At 36.6% G+C, this 11,226-nt stretch overlaps 1 protein-coding gene across 2 annotated transcripts; it reads right to left on the bottom strand.

The window, feature by feature from the left end:
* Positions 1-1,749: 1,749 nt before the first annotated feature.
* LOC115971672 (coiled-coil domain-containing protein 25) lies at positions 1,750-7,616 on the bottom strand. 2 transcript variants are annotated; one of them, XM_031091679.1, is made up of 6 exons: positions 7,349-7,616; positions 7,073-7,200; positions 6,304-6,407; positions 6,104-6,191; positions 5,771-5,832; positions 1,750-2,272 (listed from the first exon to the last, which is right to left on the bottom strand). In XM_031091679.1, the coding sequence occupies exons 1-6, from the start codon at positions 7,459-7,461 to the stop codon at positions 2,120-2,122; spliced, it is 648 nt and encodes a 215-aa protein (XP_030947539.1). In that variant the 5' UTR covers positions 7,462-7,616; the 3' UTR covers positions 1,750-2,119. The 2 variants fall into 2 exon arrangements, with proteins under 2 accessions (XP_030947539.1, XP_030947540.1); XM_031091680.1 differs by having other exon boundaries at positions 6,304-6,456; positions 7,349-7,440.
* Positions 7,617-11,226: the final 3,610 nt, after the last annotated feature.

Raw genomic sequence — 11,226 nt, 5'->3', positions numbered from 1 at the left:
CTAATTCAAACAAGCGGTTTATTGATAAAGTGTAAAGAATGCAGCACATTGTACAAAGAAACAAGGATTTTAAAGAGATTTTTGCTTCTGGAACTACAGGCATCTATGGCCCTGTTTGAATTTCAACCAGCATTCAATGAGTCAATATACACTAGCAGTTGTGTGGTAACATATCAAATACACTAGTTATTTCAGTAGCGAGGGTAAATAGCTAAGGAGTATTGATCTCTTCAATGATTGGAGATGTCTAGTGTGTATCACACTTACCCATTGCAGTCTTTAAGCGGATAGGTAACTATTCCGTCGGGAATTGGGAGAATTATCCTCCAGAGAAATTAAAGTAACTCCGCCATAAAGTTCAAAAAATCTTAGCCATTCAAAGTTCAATGAAGGTTTAAGATTGTCACATCATGAACAAAGCGAACAGACTAGCACATCGTGTGGTATCCATTGAAAATGGTGATGATGTGGCAAAATCTGAACTATTCATTTAACCATGAATGATTAGATTTTAAGAACTCTACCATAGAATTTCCCTAAGAGCTTTAGGGAATTTTAAGCAAGATCCTTGAGTTCATCAGAAACAAGGATGAACGTCAATACAACATCCTCAGACATTTATGTCTTTGCAAAACCAGCTTGGGGGACCCCACAGTTCTTCCTACATTCTCCATTTGTAGCAAGGGAGCAATTTTTAAGGGTCCAGGAGTCATATTCAAGCCTAACAATAAAACACATACAATTCTTGCTTTTTTAATTAGAATCTACACAATAACCAAGAGCACCAATTATAATTTATAAGTGGTCCGTAGCCTTCTCTATCCAACCTCAAAACAAAATCTTGCTAATAGCCTAAAACCATTACTTTACAACTTGTTTGGGAGGGAGAAATGGAATGCAATGGAATAAAGTATTAAGTGATATTCACGTATTCCTATGCTAGGGAGCTTAATAGAAAGTTATGGAAGGATTTGGAAGGAAATTCCCTCCTAAGCATTCATTCCAAATATAGGGAGAACAATTGTTTATGAAATAAGGGAGAAATATCAATTTTATATCTATTTTTACAAAAGATAAGTAAGAGGTCAAGGATATATGGTAAATTATATATTTCTTTCTTTTCATCCTTCTTTTATAAATGCCCAAACACAAGAAAATACACCATACCAATTCCATTATCCTATTCTTTTAGGAACTCTCAAACAAAGTGTTTTTTTAATAAATAAAATAAAATTTATGACTCTAGAACATAGTGTAAGTAAATCTTAGAACATTTGTGTGTGTGTATAAGTTGACATATATGAGGCAATCTGAACCAGGTGAAACCTTAAACAGACTAGACATGAGTATTGTTTATAAATTATACAACGAAAACACAGCTTTCATCACCCATTATCCCAATGCCGAATACAATTAATGTTACTAGTCATAACCCAAGTATGAATGTGGTAGTTAGAGGAGAATTCATTCCCCCACCCCCTTCCAACGTCTGTTAAATATAACATATGTGTGTGCATAATTGATATATATGAGACAATCTGAACCAGATGAAACCTTAAATAAATTAGACACAAGTTTTTTTTTTTATAATGTTAGACAAAAAAACACAGTTTTTCTCATCCACTATCCCAATGCAGATGTGATAATGTTTCTCATCATAGCCCAAGTTACATATATGGTAGTTAAAGAAGATTCATCCCCCCACCCCCTTTGTTAAACATAACATGTGCATGTATGCATAGGTTGATATATTAGACAATCTGAACCAGATGAAACCTTAAATAAAATAGACATAAGTTTTGTTTATAAAGTTGGGCAAGAAAACACAGTTTTATCACCCACTATCCCAATGCAGATACAAATAATGTTTTTCATCACCATCAAAGTACATTCATGGTAGGTAAAAGGAGATTTCTTCCCCCCACCTACTTCCTCCTCTGTTAACATTGCAGACACCATTTTCTTATTTAACATCCACAGGAAACAGACTAGGGAATGTGTTATTCAGGCATGATGAAATTTCTTGAGGCCTAGAATCACAAACTATATGTCACCCTTCTTTATAGGCCCAGTAACTTTGGCAGCTAGCATCTATTGAACATTTAAACAAATGATGCTCTTACATGAAGTCTTCTTCCAGTTCCTGCAAGGACTTGCTCGTTGTTGCAATCTGTTTATTAGATGTCATGTTTTCAGAAACCATCAAACCCTTGTAGCTTCTTAGCTCTGATTGTCTCTCCTTTTCAAGCCTTTCCATCTCCTCGCGTCGTTTCTGCAAGGACAAATGTCAAGGACTTTAATCAACAATCTTCAATATATATATATAACACATTAAAAATGTGAGATTTTTTCTGTTAACTCAAAAAAAAAAAAAAAAAAAATTATTTAAATTTTGATAGTTACAATGGAGGGGGGATTTTAATCTTGGATGTCTCTGTTGTTGATCTACAAGAGGCTCTTGGCTGTTTGGGAACTCAAAACTAAGGAATAAAGTTGCTTTGCAATCCAATTTAATCCAAGAATGTTACTGAGCTCACGAATAAGTACCAGTAATCATAGCTAAAACACACAAAATACAACTTCAATGTTTCTTACTTAAGAAGATGGGACCTAAAATATTAGAAAGACTTAATATCAAAATCATAATTATGTGCAGCAGAATGGCACTTCCTCCTCCCAAAAGAATGAGTGGAAGGTGAGGTCGTGAGTTCAAACTAGTTGGGTGCATGTAACTTACCAATTCAACATGTGCGTAATCTTCTAAAGCTTATGACTTAACCATCAAAAGATTGACCATTCCTCTACAACCATGTGCACTAGAATCAACTTGTCATCTAAATATTAAAAATAAGAAAAAAGCACCCCAAGTTCTGCAGTTGAAGACTTTAGTCTTCAAAACACCAAGTTTTTTTTTTATAAGTAATATTGATTTTATTAAAGACAGCTCAAATAGGAGCGCTTCCTAAATAATTACACGCTCAAACTCAAAAGATCCTGAAAATCAACTTAATTACAAGAACCACTCCCCCCCAACACACCAGAGAGAGAGAAGCAGCACAGTACAACAATAAAACAGAAGATGTAAAAAGCAACTTAAATTCAATGATTGATCTCTCCACATCTTTGAAACCAGTCCCTCCAAATCATCCACATGAGACAATGAGTAGTCACATTCCACATGATGATGCTTCCCATGCAACTCTTGCCAACAAAAGTTGACATCTACCAGCCTCTTTGACCTTAACCAATGTACACCAAAAGAAAAGCAGGGAAAAAAAACAAGTACCACAAATCATAAACAACCAAGCAATGGAGTAATAGATGGTCTAATATTCACCGGTTCTTTTGCACAGACAACACCAATATACTAGTGATATATTTCTCTTCATAAGATGTCTATAGTCATTCAGCAAATAAAAATATAAAGATTTTCTATAGTCAAGGTTTTACTCAAGGTAGCTGTCTGCACAAAGAAAGCCACTTTCTTAAGCACCTTTTTATTCTATAAACCTTTCCAAGTAAAATGCTTTTGCTGGCAACTTGTAGACAATTATAATAATATTGAATGCTAAGACATCAATCGGTACCTCTAGAAAAATGAGGGTATAACAAGTCCATCAGAGAATCCACCTCCTCCAATTCCCAATCATAAATTTTTTGAACAAATCTCAAATTCCAGTACTGAGCCCCCCCCCCCCCCTTTCTCTCTCTCTAAAACCTACCAAAGATGAATCTGAAGCATCTGTGTTATCTGCAATCAAATACCCAAATTCATCCCCTTCAAAGCTACACCACATGTCATGCCGTTTTTTTGTCCTCCTACGAGCCCCTTTTTTAAAAGAAATGAAAGGAGAGGACTTCCACCAACCAGCTCTAATTCCCTTCCAAAGACTACAGCCATACATTACCCTAAAAGCCCATGAGCGCTAACTCAAATGGCCTCTCCTCCTTTGTAAGAGCAAGATTGAGGGTAAGACTATGGGTTCAAGAGCTGACCAATAAATATATATACTAAGTACCATAAGCCATTTGATGGATTGCAGGAGAACTCCCTAAACTAATGGCAATGACTAACAACATACAGCAAGAGAAAAAGCTGAAATCGAATGCTGTGGGAACTTCAGATGACAGGAAATGACTGAACTGTTTCTTTGTTTTACCTATTTGATAGGAAGCATGCATAGCACAAACACCCCCCCCCCCACCAAAAAAAAAAAAAAAAAAAAACCAAACAAAAAGTAAACAAGAGAGAGAGAGAGAGAGAGGAGAAGAAGAAGACCTACCTGGTTTTTCAAATTTTGTAACAAGATAAAGCATTTGGAGATCAGCAAAAAGAAAAGGGAAGAAGACAAGTGCCTAACTGCATTTTAAATTTTGTAATCACAAATGCACCCAGACGATCACCAAAACATTTCCAATAAACCTTTTGTGCAAGCCATACTTAACAACCCTTTTTAAAATAATAATAATAATAATAAATCCTTTTGAAAGCTTCCTTGTTCTACTAAAAGCACCAACAGGAGGAGATCTAAGTTTCATTATAACATGGGTGGGCACGGACCTAAGGGGAAAGTCAAATGTGGTACTTATCTTATACTAGTAATAACATTTTTCAGATGACAGAAAAAGTCCTACAGCAGTCAAATGATTGTGACCACAAGCAAGGTGAAATGAAAACTACCCGAGCATAACATGATAACTAATTTAGCAAGAAGTAGTTGCATAGATCTATAATTGGAACTCAAGTACAATTTCATGGTAAGAGAAGGAGACACCTTAAGCAAGAGAACTGGAAAGTGGACAAGTTCAATACCTCACAATTCCATTAAAAAAAGTTGTTCCCATTCCATTAGAAGAAAAAGGGTATCTTACTTCAAGCAAAGAGTATAATTAATTTTAAAGATGGAATCAACATGCCTTCCATGAATAGTGATGTTCATGATCAAGGAATATTGTGCACGTTAAACTATGAATAGTGGTCAAATTTGAGCAAGAGGAATCCTATTCCCTCCTTAAAGCCAGTTTATGGAATCAAATGGGAAGGGGCATGGACAATTAGATAATCAATTGGAATTTTGAAATTCACATCCACTGGACATCTGTCCAGAGGTACCCTACCGCCATACTAGTTGCTAGAGAAGCAAGAACTAGTCTATGATGCTTACTGGTCCTCAGGCTTTATATATAAAATGGAAGGAAGATGATGTTCTGTGTTGGACATGATTTTCCAGAGGAAAATATTTGAATGGAAGAGATCTTCAGAATGGTCAGCCCATAAAACCATAGTGTAATTTTTTAAATAACCTCAGTAAGATTTAAACCTTAGACCTAGCATAACCTCACTCCCATCCCTTACCACTTGAGCCAAAGCGTATTTAGTATTTACACATCACAAAAGTCAAATGTAAACCTCACTGCATCATTGATTTCAAGGCATCAAGCATACGAATCTGTTTTAATAAGCAGCCTTCAAGGCACCTAAAGTGAATCTGAGCTCTATGAAGGTTCCACCACCAAGAAACACATGTCAAATTCTACTGTGCAAAACCTTTATTTGATTTAAAATTAATTCCAAAGTAATTCCTTTAATCGGGGTAGAATTCAGAATTGTGCGCTTGGCAAGTTTTATGAACATTGTATACCCATAAGGCTACATCTATATTGGTTGCTGATGTTCCTTGTTCAACCAAATATTAGATATCTCTTGATCTTACTGACCTCATTGTAGCCAAAGAGGGAAACAATCATTAAAAGAGTATACCGAACTCACTTTGTCTCTCAGCTGTAGTTTTCTCTCTGCTCGTTCCGCTGCATTAACCGCTTCTCGCTCAGCTGCAATTACGTGATATAAGTAAGTGACTTGTAGTACCATTATGACAAGATAATAGAATATGAATTAATTCATAAAATCAGAATAACTCATGAATGAATTCCCAAGCATATAAATATAAAAGTGATACCAGAGTCTATTGCTAAATATCATTATGAGGAACATAAGACCCAAAAGTTGCACACAAATTCCTTCATAATGAGCAACAAGTGTACTAGCTTAGCATATCCATCTAAAAAGAAAACCTCAAGAAAAATGAGATACTAATTTTACCTTTCAAATCAGGTTTCCTTTCCACTTTTGTCCTGTTCAACCTATTAACTATCTCATTAATACGCTTCTCCACTCTCACAGTTCGAACCTATATTTAGCATAAAAATCCAAAAAAGATCAAACTCTCATGTATGCTCAAACGAAAAAGATACAAAAGTTAAAAATCAAAATAGCATCCCAAATAAGATATTGAGCCCCACCATTTTTGGGTTGTGAAAACCAATTTGACCAACATCCATAGAAGCAGTTTTCTTCAAATTGGACCAGGGTGTGTAAACAACATCGATGTTATTCACCTTGTTGCCTGCCATATAATCCCAAAAAGTGAGACATCTAAAACACCACAGCACTACCTAATTCATAGCAAAATGGAACAACAACAAGAAGTCAATTTTAAGGAATAATTGATAACTCTCTTCTACTTTTTCCTGATGTCTAGTAAGTGATATTTTTTGGATAATTCAAAAATTAGGGGAGGGGGAATTTGAACGCTAGATGTCTCCATTGGAAACACCAGGAAGTGATATCTCTGGTAAGTGATTTTATGACATATATGTGACCCTTTTTTAATAATCATACATAAAACCTCAATAACAATCAAATTACACAATCTATTCCAACAATTATTAGCTAAACACTGATTCTTTGAACACGTAAAAAGAATAAATGATAACTCTCTTCTACTTTATTCTGATGTCTAGTAAGTCATATTTTTTGGATAATTCAAAAATTGGGGGAGAAGTCTCCATTGGAAACACCAGGAAGTGCCAATCGAGCTACAAGGCTCTTGGCAATGTCTAGTAAGTGATCTTATTACATATATGTGACCCTTTTTTAATGATCATACATAAAACCTCAATAAAATAATGAAATTACAATATCTATTCCAATAATTATTAGCTACACAATGATTCTTTGAACACAAAAAAGAATAAAAATAAACAAAATGACAGTAATCAGATAGTTTGCCTTGGATGGAATTTGCTTTGACAAGCTGAACACAATCCTCCAATACACCTTCACTAATATCATCAATAGTCTGACCTTTGTGCAGTCTTATATAAACATGGGCTGAAGACATTTTATCCACATGGAACCTAGAAACAAACAGACAAACAAACAAACCCTACTAAGATCAAAAGTGCAATGTTGTACTAACTAACTTAGAAACCAGTAATTAATACACAAAAAAAAAAAAAAAAACGAGAATTATTGCTGTGAATAGGTAATGAAAATTGAAAAAACCAAATATCTTCGGGGAAGCCGTATTTGATGAGCTCCTCGTTCTCGAACTTGTCGAGGCCCATGAAAATAGTGTAATCGCCAGCCTCTGGTCGAGCTTTGAAGTAGAACACCATGGCTTTTCCGATGAGGAAAACCTAGGCCACCAGAGATCGACTCGTTTTAGTCTTTTAGATTAGGGCTTCTTCTCTGTTTTTTTCTTTTCTTTTATTAAAAACTTTTTTAACTTGAGAGAAATAAGTAGTACTCCAATTTAGAACCCCGTTAAGGTTTCGAGTTTCGACAGAGAACTGACATTAAATTATATGTGGTCTGTCGGTGGATGTCCACGTGGAAAAGTTGGGATTGCGTTTTCCTTACGCTTGTTTTTTTTTTTTTTTTTTTTCCTCTCTTTTATTAATCCCTAAACCGCGTCATCTGTGATAAACTTTTACACGTATGTGTGTGTTGGACTTGGATGCATTTTCCTTCTTAAAAAGAACACTTAAAAATAAGCATAAAAAAGGGTTTTGTAACTTTTGTTTAAAGAAAAATTTTGGACTTACAGAACACACTGGTAATCATAGTATCTATATATAAAAAGCGCGAATGCGCTAAAGCAACAGTTAAAAAAACTACAGTATTTTGATTTATTCAATACTTTGCACTGTTTCGCCGCTTTTTTGTTTTTTTCTTTTTCTTTTTTGGGGCATTATTGTCTAGTCCACTCCTTTATTTTAATTTTTTATAAGTCAAAATAAAATATCATACTATAATTAATCACAACTAAAAATAAAAGTATTGTGAAAAAAGAAATATTATATCTATAATATTTTTCACAACACTTTCATAACAAAAGTGTGAATCTGTAATTGTTGAAGTATTAATTCCTTATAAGTCAAAATAAAATATCAGACTATAATTAATCATAACTAAAAATAAAGATATTGTGAAAAAAGAAGTGTTACATCTATAACATTTTTCACAATATTTTCATAACAAAAGTGTGAATGTGTAAAGCTATAGTAATAGCTACTTCTTTTTTTTTTCCTTTTTGATTTGCACTATTCACTGGTCTTTTTTTTTTTTTTTTTGCAATATCACCACGTCAACTCTTTCTTTATTTTATTTTTATATATAGCTGTTAGTTAACACAACAAATTGTCACAATATTTGTTTCTCAAAAAAAATTGTCACAATATTTTTACAATTGTTTAAATATTAATTCCTTATATGTCAAAATAAAATATCATACTGAAAATAATCACAACTAAAAATAAAAATATTGTTTTACTGACACAACAAATTTCATAATAATTTCACAATTATTGAGGTGTCAATTTTTTATAAATTGAAATAAAATAATAAAATATAAGATTATGACTAACCACAACTGAAAATAAATGTTTTGAGAAAATGTTGTAACATTTGTTGTGTGAATGTGTAAAAGTTATTGTGGGGCCCAAATGATTTATGGGCCGGGCCCGTTTACCTGGGAAAAATCCGAAGGCCCAAGCCGAGGAGGGCTATGGCCCAAGCCCGACAAAATAGCCTGTGGATATCGCCGAGGATGGCTCAGTCCTCGGCAGACCCAAAGTTCCCCTCCCTGAAGAAAGGGTAAAAACGGTATAGGACCGAAATCAGGACGAAAGATCTAAAATATCCAGGGAAAGCTGCTCTCACTGCCATTCTATGCTCTGAACCTGACAGAGCCGCAGTATTTGGCTTTTACAACCACCCTCAACGATTTTGAATATGGGCTGATGGGACAAGTATCAATTTTGGAAAGGTTGACCCTATACGTGGACGACGGACAATGAACGCAGGCGAATATAAAAAGGAAAAAGAAGTAACCTAAAAGGTGGTTGGGAAAAATGGCCAGAAACCAGAGCTTCCCAGCCTACCTCCAGGAGAAAGACTCCAGAGGTGTAGGAAAACTTAAATTTGTACGGACACCGCGAAAAACCCACCTCCTATCGATCAAGGCCTAGCCCTCCAAACCCACGCTCTACAAATGATATTGTTGGGGGCCTTTTCACGTGCGAACCCGACACTGTTACGGTCCGCCACGAATCGCGTCCTTACAATTGGCGCCGTCTGTGGGGAGGGCTTGTGTGTTGGTATAGGAAGTGGGTTGATAGAGTTTCTTCGTTATATCTAACCGTTGGTTATAGGGTTCTAGTATAAAGTTCTGTTAGGAACTACGTTTCTTGATTAGGGGCTTGGTTGAGGAGCTAACTCCCTTAAAGCCAAGGTCCCCCGTAAAGAGCAAACTAGGCACTTAATAACGTTAACCGTATGGATAAACTCTAGGGGCTTGGCTGAGGAGCTAACTCCCCTAAAGCCAAGATCCTGCACAAAGGGAAAACTAGGTTTTGGACAGAACCAAGGCATTGCATGGTCCTCGAACCCAAGCCTCAGGGGAAACCAACTACCTGGATGTAATGAAAACTAGGTTTTGGACAAAACCAAGGCATTGCATGGTCCTCGGACCCAAGCCTCAGGGGAAACCAACTACCTAGATGTAATGAAAACTAGGTTTTGGACAGAACCAAGGCATTGCATGGTCCTCGAACCCAAGCCTCAGGGGAAACCAACTACCTGGATGTAATGAAAACTAGGTTTTGGACAAAACCAAGGCATTGCATGGTCCTCGGACCCAAGCCTCAGGGGAAACCAACTACCTAGATGTAATGAAAACTAGGTTTTGGACAGAACCAAGGCATTGCATGGTCCTCGGACCCAAGCCTCAGGGGAAACCAACTACCTGGATGGGGAACCCACTATTTAAAAAAAAAAACTATGGCACATAAACCTCAAAATTCATCTGAAGAGAGCTCCGCGTTAACAGATGGGTTAATACCTTGATTGCGTGGGTTCCTCAGTCTACCCTCTGATCCCCCAATATCAAAGGGGTTGATGCGATACGGCGCAACAAATTATCCAAAAGCGCAACCAAAGCCCCTCGCTACTCGGCTACCCTCTTGGACGAATTACCTAGAGCTTATCGTACTCGGACATCGCTCTAGCACGCATCGCGCAGCACTTAGCCGTTATCCCGGTTAGTTCCAGGAGTTTAATTTATTGATGATTAATCTTGTTACGCTTGATAATATTTGTAAGTCTAAACTAGTAGGAATCTGTGTTAAGGCGTTTCTCTGCCTAGAATATCATTAAGGGCAAGCTCATATTTAATATTCATGCATAAAGTAGTGGTTACGGAGAAGAAAGATATGTATAGAGAAATAGACCCATATTTTATTAAGACAAAAGAACAGTACAGTGTACAATGGAAAGCTGAAACAAAACCTACATCGAAGCTAACTACGTGAGTAACGAAGAATACAAGAGAGTGAAGATAAAGCCGAGGAGGCAGTTCAGAGGAGAGGTTGGCTTCTGCCTCGAGACCTTATTCCTCCTCCATGCTTTTGCACGCCCGTAACTCAAGCAGCAAAAGAACCTGACCTCAGGCTAACACCATCTACAGAAAAGGTGCAGGGAGCCGGAAGTTGGGAAGCCCCCGCAAAAATCTGCCTACCACCAAGTAGACAGTGCTGATGGCGGAAATTCCTTTTTCTGACATACCAAAAATCTGGCATGACCAGAACCTGCTTCGGGTTTTGATTAAAAGAAGGAGGAATACCATCTTCCTCCCCTCAAGATGGAGGACTGGCTTAAATCTGTGTCATCCTTGTCCATACCATATCACCTTGAGGATTCGGTGCCTCTGAAGCGTACGGAGACCTTTCGTCCCTATCCAAGCCTCAAACATCTTGCTTTGGGGCAGTGGCACTAGAAAGAGGGATCGCAGATATGGAAGAAATATAGTTCTGAAGGGAACGGGAGAGTTCATGTGCAAGTGAAGTGATCCCCTATCCCATTTATACCCATAAGTAAACCGG

Source organism: Quercus lobata, chromosome 12, assembly GCF_001633185.2.
Source record: "Quercus lobata isolate SW786 chromosome 12, ValleyOak3.0 Primary Assembly, whole genome shotgun sequence".
In the NCBI taxonomy this organism is placed as follows: Eukaryota; Viridiplantae; Streptophyta; class Magnoliopsida; order Fagales; family Fagaceae; genus Quercus; species Quercus lobata.
This window is presented reverse-complemented; position numbering and strand designations above follow the sequence as displayed.

Coding starts and splice junctions, on each gene's coding strand:
- LOC115971672 (XM_031091679.1), bottom strand. CDS start 7,461: ATGGTGTTCTACTTCAAAGCTCGACCAGAGGCTGGCGATTACACTATT. Junction 7,201..7,348: donor GGCTTCCCCGAAGATATTTG/GTTTTTTCAATT, acceptor GTTTGTTTCTAG/GTTCCATGTGGATAAAATGT. Junction 6,192..6,303: donor GTTTTCACAACCCAAAAATG/GTGGGGCTCAAT, acceptor TGCTAAATATAG/GTTCGAACTGTGAGAGTGGA.